This window comes from Quercus lobata, chromosome 8, assembly GCF_001633185.2.
Source record: "Quercus lobata isolate SW786 chromosome 8, ValleyOak3.0 Primary Assembly, whole genome shotgun sequence".
NCBI classification, from domain to species: domain Eukaryota; kingdom Viridiplantae; phylum Streptophyta; class Magnoliopsida; order Fagales; family Fagaceae; genus Quercus; species Quercus lobata.
Genome location: NC_044911.1, coordinates 59,077,021 through 59,087,245, shown reverse-complemented (window position 1 = coordinate 59,087,245; position 10,225 = coordinate 59,077,021). Strand labels below are relative to the sequence as shown.

Here is a 10,225-nt window from a genome sequence, read left to right as displayed (position 1 = left end):
TGTTTTTGTCTTTTCAATTGGCTGAAATGGTGATTTTGAAAAGGATCTTTAAATGTGAAGATCTCTGGCTAAATGAGTGAGTTTGAGCTTGCTTGTTTATTTTGGATGTATGTTTTCTGCCAGAAGTTTATTGTTTATTATCTCCTTGATGAAGTTTGATTAAAGTAAATTTACATTTTGAATTTTTTTTAAAAGAGTTATTAGTATATTTGGATGAAAGTTAATTAAGTATATAATGTATATATTAAGATACATGGACATGGGTATGATACTAGTATAATATGGTGATGAGTATTTATAATACAAATACAATATGGATTTAATATTTTAAATGAAGTGTTTTGTACATTTTAGAGCATTTCTAATAGATTAGCTAAATACATTTTAGAGTATTTCCAAATTTTTTTTTTTAAATTGCTACTGTTGTTATCTTGATCTGGAGAGTATTATAGTAACTCTAAATAAATTGTTTTACTTAAAAAATTCATACATTTCAATAAAAAAAACAATTCTTTCTTGCTCTCACAATTACAAACACAATGGTTACAAATATAACAATCTTTCTTATAATTTTAAATTAATCAAATCATAACAATAAAACCAAAAAAAGAAAAAAAAAAGAAGAAGATAGAAGATAAAAGCTATTTGACTCATTTGAATTGCATTGGGGACAAAGATGAGTGATGGTATAGTGAGCCATCTTACATGTTCTTTATCTCTATACCTATTTGTTGGAATGTTCTTGAATGAGGAAGAAAAAGAAAATAAAAGAAGGGGGGATAGAGACAGGACGTTGGACGTGGGTGGAGGAAAAAAACAAAAATAAAGTAATGAAATGTATGGATGAAAATGAAATGAATGAAAGGAAAAATAATATAAAAAATCTTAATTGAAAAATGTTATTACAATATTTTTACAATAAATTTTAAATAATAAATTGTTATATTAGTTAATATTGGTTAGTAAAAAAATAATTTTAGTGGTGGATTTAAATTGGAACTAGTAACAACTTTTCACATAAATTTTGTTGTGAAAGTATTGTGAAAAATGTTGTAGACATAACATTTCTCATCGAAAAATATAATTGTTAAAAAAAGAATAAATAATGAAAGAAGAAATAATATTTAAATAAAATAGAGAAAGAATCTGTTGGAAGATGTATTTGAAAAAATAAGTAGATAAAAATTAAATATTATAATTCACTATCCAAACAGTACAAAAATATGAAAAAGTTGTTGGAGATCTCTTAGTGTATATATTTAGAAAGATTAGACAAAGATACATATATTAAAAAACCAAAAGAAGTTACAAATGCACAAATTATAAAAAAATTGAAAGGTAATATGGGTTTTATTAGGCAATTTGAGCTGATCATGTTTGGCTTGAAATCAAGTGGGGGAAAAATTGTGTTTAATGAAACTTAAGTGTTTAAATTAAGTTATATATTAGAGCATCTCCAGCAGATTAGGTAAATTTTTGTATTGTTTGGAGAATGAACAATGACATTTACTTTTTAACTACCTACTTTTTTAAATGCATTTTTCAACAGATTCTCTATCTCATTTAAATATTATTTCTTCATTCATTTCTTATTCTTTTTTTAACTACACAACTTCTAACATTTTTTTATTCAATACCTGATTATTATAATAGAAAAAAACATTTGAAGAATGAACAGTAGCCCATCCGACTTGATGAGCTACTGTTCATGAGCCAAAAAAATTCCGAACATAGAGAATCCATTGGAGACTATTTTTATGGTGTCATTATCTATTATAGAGATTTTTATGCATTTAACTACACCATTGGAGATGCTCTTACTTGGTTGAGCTTAAACTTGATGGAAACTTTTTTTTTTTTTGGAGAAACAAACTTGGTGGAAACTTGAGTATATAAGTGGACTAAATATGTGGTTAATCCACTAGTCCACCCAATTCATGAGTTAACAACTAAATTATGCTATAAATTAATAATTATAAAGTGACATGTGGTTGTTCCACTCAAGTTTTTTTTTTTTTTTTTTTTTAAATTCTTACAAAAAAAAAAAGTGTCATGTTACGAAGATAGGGTTTTTACATCAAATAATTGAATGTCTGTTTTGGCTAATATGGGCAAATATCGTAATGATAAATGTATTCATTTATGAAAAAAATGGAAAAGGAGAAACATGATAATTGTCTCAATCAAAAAAAAATAAAAAATGATAATGTCTAGTTGTCTATTCTCGAATCTCAATACGTTTTGTGCGGTTGTCAATTTAAAAGGCCAACTTGTTGTACCTGACACAGTCTTTATGTCCAAAATCATAGCTCCTTGCGTCAACTTCAATCAAAATCGTGACGAGACAACCTCAGGCTAAAGTTCTGTGTTCCTTATTAGTGTGAACTCGATTACATCGAATTTTATGTGTGATTTTTTTTAATAGAATTTTATTAATGTATGTATTTAGAACATATATTAAATTTTTTTTAAAATTTTTTTTAAAAAAAATTGAAAAAATAATAACGATTTTTTTAATTTTCGAAAACATAGTTTTAAAAATAAAAAACTTAATGTATATTCTAAAGGCACATATTAACCAGAACTTTTTTTATATAAGAAATGCGTGATGGTCTTATTTATTTTTGATGTAATGCATGATTATTTTAGAAATGCTCGTTGTCGTTGCTGTTGGACAATCTTAGGGTGGTTAGATGGTCTTATCTGGCTTTTTGCTTTTGTTAATTATCTCCAAGATTTGAATAGACAAAGGTTAATTTTGACAATATTCTATTAACTCTTTTTTTTTTGTTTCTTTTTTTAGAAAAAGAAGTTTTATAACTTAATTATAATACTTTGTCGTCTTTTTAATAGAGGGTCCGTTTGAATAGAATTGATTTTGTCAAAATTGAAAATTGAAAGTACTGAGCAATTTTTTTTTAAATGTGTGAATAATACCGTGAGACTCATTTTTAATGAAAAAATTGCTGAAAAGTGGAATTTGTGGGTCTGTGAACAGTACACTCGTGCACTGTTCACCGTGGAAAAGTCAACAAATACGGGCTAAAAAAAAAAGAAAAAGAGGAAAACGCGGAAGAAGTAAAACGTGGACGTGATAAGTTGGATCCAAACTGGCATAGAATCTAGGTTCGAAATTCTTCCTCGTCTTATGGAATTATATTTATAAAAAAAACCAACAGTTAGTTTTTATTTTTTTAATTCTTTTTTTTTAATATATAGCATCTTAAATTTAATACATTAAGACTTAAGTTCACTAATTAAATTCAAATTTGTTGTTACATATTAACCACTTAAATACAAATAATATCTAAGTTTTACCCTTCAATTTTTAACACTTAATAAGTTTTCATCTCTCTTTAATACAGTGAAATTATTAGTACTCTGTCTTTTTTTTTTTTTAAATAGTTTTAGGTTCAGCTTTTTGAAACTGGGCTTTTTGAAAATGTGGGGATTTCAAAAAGTACGATATGAAATTGGATTTTTTTAAAAAGCTAAGTGTTTGATAAAAACAGTTAAAAAGTGCTTTTTGAAAAAGCTGAGTGTTTGGTTTACACTTATAAAAGTGACGGTTTGAGTTGTAAATTATCAAAAAGGACAATGTATATATAAGGAAGTGTATTTCATACTTAAACCAACTACTTAATAATACTTACTTAAAAAAATTACTTATTAATAATTTATTTTTAACTAAAATTTGTTGTTAAAATATTGTTAACTAAAATTTGTTGCACAAATATTTTAAAAATAGCATTTCTCTAATATAATTTTTTTTTCATAAGCTTACTTAAAAAATATATATATATATTGTTCAAGCCGGTGCCCCACACCACATGTATAACCAACACAAAACCTTTTTTTTTTTTTTTTCCTTTTTTTCTCAGCCACATCTTCTTCACCTTTTGTTTTATTTGTTTCTCCCTTATCTCTATTTTCCTCCACACACTTCTTCACATTTTGTCTTCTTTCAAGTTTCAATAGCTCTCTCTCTCACTTTGTTTCACATCCTCTAAACTATTACTTCATCAAAGAGGAGAGAGTGAGAACTGCGAAAGATCAAAATGAAAAATAGAGAGATCTCGGCAAACCCAAAGAAAATGCCACTAGGTGAAAGGTTAGGGGACAAGGAATCCTGCTTTTACGGCATAGAGACGGAGTTCAACGATGACATGCCTTTGATTTTGTCTCACAATCTCTCTTCCACTAGCTTCGACTTCGTTGTCGCTACTCTAGTTCATATAATTGCCCATAGAGACGGAGTTCAAACTATTACTGCAAGGGATTGATTTTTTTTTTTTTCCTTAGCTAATTTGGGATTTTGTTATAGGTTTTTTTGTGTTTGGATTTGGAAATTTGTTATTGAATTGAACTTGGGCTAGACGCTATATTTTTTGTGGTCTTTGTAGCAATTAATTTATCAAAGGGTTCTGGGGTTGTAAATGACGATCTACCTTGATTTATTAAAGAGTAGAATTGGGTTTTCAATAAAATGTGAAGGGTAATTTGATAAATGAACACAAAGTCCAACGCATGATTTTAAAAACCAAACTGTGCATCGAACCGTTTTTTTGAAAATTTTCGATTCAACCTTGATTTTTGACCCGTTGTTGACCAGTTTTGGGAGTTTTAACCAGACCAAACTGGTTCCTAGTTGAACCGGTCGGTTCGGTCCGGTTTTGAAAACTATGGTCCAATGGTAATATTTATGAATGTGCATGGGCTTTTGGAAAAGATATTAAAGAGCTGCTTTCTGAGAATGACATTCCCCTTCATATTTCAAAAGCAGTGTTTTGAAAAAAAAGCTGCATTTTGAAACTTCACCAAACGTTTATATTATTTTTTTGATTTCAAAAAGTGCAAACAAATGGGTACTTAATTCATGACATCCACTCATGATAATAGTTTTTTATCATTAAATCAAGACACTAATAAACTTTTGGTGGATGCATAGATTGAATTCTAAATTTCTTATTCAATCACTAAAGATTTTATCAATTGAACTAATCAAAAACCACATTATTGTGCATATCTAAATCCAGCCTTAAAATACATCCCAATTCCCATCCCTATATGAGAGAAGCAAGCAATGGAGTGTTATCCAAAGAGACCATGAGGTCCGTGACTCCAAACAGTTGCAGATTACAGTAACACCCATTAAAATAATAATAAATAAATAAAAAACGCGGCTAATAGTTTGCCACAGATATTTGATATTTGTGACATGGACTTGGCTATCAGGTGGGCTCCACCAAGCCGACAACCTCTTTTTCTTCTGACTTCCTCTCTTTTGGAAAAATGGCAAAAAATCAAAAATATTTATAATCTCACCGCTGTGTCACAAACACAAAAAACCGTACAATACACTAATACAGATTAAGATTATAGACCATTTCCAGCCAACCCCTTTGCCCTATCTACCACTCGCCGCCGCCGCCGCCGCAATAGAGCTCAGCTCTGGAGCGAGGAGGACGATGATGAATATATTGATATGTAGCTCCTTGGGAGGGTGGGGGCATTAAAGTCATTTGGTACCTCTCTCTCTCTCTCTCTTCTCTTCTCTTCTCTTCTCTTCTCTGCTCAGCTCAGGAAATGGGCATTCCCTGCGACGACGTCGTGTTGATTCAGCATGGAGAAATTCCCGAAGAGCCCTCCGTCATTACGGTGAATTGTCCCGACAAGGCTGGGCTTGGCTGCGATCTTTCTAGAATAATCCTCGAGTTCGGACTTTGCATTACCAGAGGAGGTGAATGTTTCATAGTACTGTGTTACTTCAAATTCAAAGTTTTGCTTTTAATAATTTGCACTCGTTATTAGTGTCTCTTAGTCTCTTAGCTAGAGATTTTTATTGAGATTTGTTTTTTGTCTTTGTTTGTACAAATTATGGGTTGCCACTTGCCACTATCTTTGTTATTGACTTTGCTCTCTGTTTTTTGTTTGTTTGTTTGTTCGGTTGGAATTTATGTATCTTTTAAGAATGTCTTGGTTGGTAGCATCAAAATTAGGCAAAATTTATTTCTTTTGAAATAAAAGTGATTCTTCTTCAGAATTTTAGTTCATATTTTTCGTTGGATAAAAAGAAAAAAGAAGAGAGGTTTAACCATCCACTGCAACACAACACTAATTCTAACTTTTACATCATTGTTTCTCATGTACCCACCTCTATGAACAAGTGCCAACTCATAATATAGCTAAATCTATTGGGAAGTCATAATAAGTTAGATAGAATTATTGTTGGGATTGCGAGTAAATGATAAGAGAGAGGGAAAGCGAGAGTAAGAATTAACATGTTTCGGCTACCACCACCACTATTTCATTATTAATTTTATTTTTTCTTGCCGTATGGTTATCAATGTCTCTTCTGACAGTGGCGTTGATAAAGCTCTGTTATCATTTGAATATTAATTAATAATGTTGAATTTGTGCAGATTCTTCAAAGGATGGAAGATGGTGTTACCTAGTATTGTGGGTTGTTCCACAACATAGCTCACTTAAAGTTGATTGGGAGAGCTTGAAAAGCCGGCTTCTAGCTGCATGCCCTTCTTGTTTGTTTTCGTATTACTTCAATCAGCAGTCGAATCGTCCATCGCCATCTCCACTATACCTTTTAAAGTTTTGGTGCCTTGACCAAAAAGGATCATTACATGGTATGCACAAGGAACTCTTTAGTTATTGTCCTCTATAATATACTTTTTTCTGTGAAAGAAGCTGATGTATTGTTTGGCATATATGCAGATATTACTAGGGTGCTTTGTGAGCTTGATCTTTCAATTCAAAGAGTAAAAGTGATGCCAACCCCAGATGGCAGGGTTTTAGACCTGTTCTTCATCACAGACGGCATGTGAGTTATTATACTATGGTTCATAAGAATTTTACATTAACAAACATGCGGCGTTTTTAGTTTGTTGTGTGATATAGAATGCAGTCTATTCTTTAAGTTGGATCTTTTGGGGCATTTTTTTATTTAAGTTCTGCTTCTTAAAAATGTTGAGACTTGAGTTGATGCCTTGGATTCTAAATTAACTTAATCTATTTCTAACAAGCTAGGCGGATCACCTGTTTCTGTTGGATTGGTGGGTTGCATTGAACTGGATGTTTTGCTATCCTCAAATTCTCATTTCTGGCTTGGCTGCCATTAACAAACAAAATTTCTTGAACTTTTGCTGACAATTATTAATAACTGTACAATTAATTATTATAAATACATGACTAATATATCTTCCACCATGATGTACCCAAATAGCCTTCTTTGATTTGATATTGGGAGGTTCCTATACAGAAAACATTGATGACAGGATTGCAAAAAAAAAAAAAAAAAAAAAAAACCTTAATTTATTATTGTTCAATTGACTGCTCGGTCTCCAGTTCGTTAAGTGTATCTTTCTTTATGACAAGACTTGGTTCAGTTGGGCCAATGAGCTATAGGTCAACTGGCACTTCTCATAATAATGGGATGTAGGGTGAGGTCAATGTGACTGAAATGACTGACAGTGGACTTCTATGGATCGGCAGTTATGTCTTATGAACTGTGATAATTTTAAACTGAATCATTTCAGGGAGCTATTAGACACAAAACAGAGGCGCGAAGATGTGTGTGAACATCTGACAGCTGTTCTAGGAAAGAACTTTATCAACTGTGAACTTCAGTTGGCAGGGCCTGAGTATGAGCGTTTGCGGGGGTTTTCAGATCTGCCACCAGCAGTTGCTGAAGAATTATTTAGTAGTGAGCCGTCAGACAAGTACACTTCCATGTTGCAAGCTCTCAGCCCAAGTATGAAAACAGTAAATAAGGCGACTGTTACTGTAGATAATATAATGAGTCCAGTGCATACTTTGCTTCAGATACAATGTGTTGATCACAAGGGCCTGATATATGATGTTATGAGGATTACTAAAGACTGCAATATTCAGGTACTTAGTCATGAGTTCCTTCCTTGCTGTTTGACCCTGTTGGTTACGACTAGTTGTCTCAATATAGTTAGGCCTGATTCTATAGATCTGGCTTGTATAGGAACCTAAAATAGTTTTTCCCTTGTAGTTATCCTCTTCTAGCTGGTCAATTTGCTGTCATCTGTGTTGATTGTTATGGAGATAAGAGTTTTCTTGGATGGTTGTGGTCATTTAGCTGTCAATGAATGATAGCTTTTCCTTTTAAGTGGGAACACTTTCATGTTTCTTGTTAGGCCAATGTGCTTTTTCAATGCTATATCTTTGGGTATTATTGATTTATGCTTTCAATAAGGAGTTGCCATATAAGGTTGTCTTGTTGTTTCTTATTCAGATCGTCTATGGTAGATTTTCTTCAAGTGTGGAAGGCATCCGAAATATGGACTTGTTTGTCCAGCAAACAGATGGGAAGAAGATTGTGGATCCTGAGAGACAGATCGCATTGTGTTCTCGCTTAAAAGAGGAGACGCTTCACCCATTGCGGGTGATTATTGCCAACCGGGGCCCCGATACTGAACTCTTGGTTGCTAATCCAGTTGAGTTATCTGGAAAGGGAAGGCCCCGTGTATTCTACGATGTTACATTTGCTCTAAAAACGTTAGGAATATGCATTTTCTCGGTAAGAATTTGATGTGTAAATTCTTTTGTGAATTTTTTCATATGTTGTTCCTTTACATGAGAACCTCTCTGAATAAACTCCCTTTGTTTTTGGTCTAGGCTGAAATTGTGAGGCATTCAACATCAGATCGCCAGTGGGAAGTCTACAAATTTCTCTTGGAGGAATCACGTGAATTGCCTTTGGCAAGCAGTCGAGCAAGAAGTCTGATTGTAAACAGAGTTCGAAGAACATTAATGGGCTGGTGAGCTGCTTCATTTGCTACATTTATTTTGGTGAGGAATGCAGTTTTGCCAGCAGAATAGTATATGCACTACTGCATTTTCTCGACCAATTGACATCTCTACCTTACAAGTGCGTCTTTCTTTGCTGATGCATGACAGATGAGTTTTCAGTTGTTGCAGTTTGACTCTTTTTTGAGTTAGCAGATCCATGTGTTGTTGCAAGGCTCTCACCATTGTAAATAATCCGACGTTTTGTTTTTCTAAGTTTAATTTTTTTTTGTAACCCATGTATCTTCATATACCTATCCTCAAAATTCCTAGTATCTTGTAAGTGAGCTTGGCAAGCAGTTCATACTTCATAAAGCCAACCATTTCAGCTTTAGAATGAATAAAAGGACTGAAAAGAATAGATAAGGTTGATCCTGATTAGTTTGTTGATGATCCATAACTGTTCCCAAAATCTTAGAACTAAGGCTTGGTGTACAACACTTGGGCAAAGTATATTTCCAAACGTGACTTAAAGTCGTGTTTTCAAGTTATAACAACACCTTGTCCCTTTTCAAACATGGGTCGCCTTCTTTTTCCTAATTACTAATTGTCAGGTAATGTCATGGCCAAAATGGCCAACTGGCCCTAAAATCGTAACTATTTAGTTAGTAGGCTCCATTTACAAACTATATCGGTTACTAGCATCTCGAGTCTTTGAAGCTCGATTTTCGCTTATAAATCGAGTCTTAAAGACTCGATTTCCATGATCCGATCTGACATATTTTTTGACGTGGCGATGACATGGAAATCGAGTCTTAAAGACTCGATTTCTAACTTTTATAACTACAACAACCCACAGCCCAGCCAGAACTTCATCAGAACAGAAAAAAAAAAAAAAAAAAAAAAAAAAAAAAAAAAAAAAAAAAAAACAGAAAGAGAGAAGATCGAGATTGGAGCAGACCACCGCCGCGAGACCCAGGCCACGAACCGTGAGCGAACCAGCGCCAGCTCGCGCGCGGCCTGGGTCGCGCGCAGGCTGCGCATCGTGCGTGAACCAGGTCGCGACGGCGCGCGACGCAGGCCGCGCACCGTGCGCGACCTAGGTTGCGACGGTGCGCGACCCAGGTCGCGACGGTGGGCGACCCAGCGTGCAACCCAGGTCGCGACGGCGCGCGACCCAGGCCGCGCGAGACCTAGGTCGCGCGCGGCCCAGGCCTGCTTCGGCTCCTATCTAGTCTGATTCTTCTTTCTCCCTCTGATCTCCTTCTGGATTTCTTAAAATTTTTTTTGGGTATTTGGCTTATACGAGAGACTGTGAGACTTAGAATTTTTTCAAATTTTTTTGGGTTATAAATCGAGGTGGGCAACATATGTTTTTCAGGTGGGCAACATATGCCAGATCAGAACATGGAAATCGAGTCTTTGAGACTCGATTTATAACCAAAATCGAGTCTCT

At 33.7% G+C, this 10,225-nt stretch overlaps 1 protein-coding gene across 1 annotated transcript; it reads left to right on the top strand.

Moving 5' to 3' along the window:
- Positions 1-5,301: 5,301 nt before the first annotated feature.
- LOC115957754 (ACT domain-containing protein ACR9) lies at positions 5,302-9,207 on the top strand. Its single transcript, XM_031076076.1, has 6 exons — positions 5,302-5,740; positions 6,423-6,641; positions 6,730-6,835; positions 7,551-7,905; positions 8,276-8,560; positions 8,659-9,207. Exons 1-6 carry the CDS (start codon positions 5,587-5,589, stop codon positions 8,803-8,805), a joined length of 1,266 nt encoding a protein of 421 aa, XP_030931936.1. The 5' UTR covers positions 5,302-5,586; the 3' UTR covers positions 8,806-9,207.
- The last annotated feature ends 1,018 nt before the right edge of the window (positions 9,208-10,225 follow it).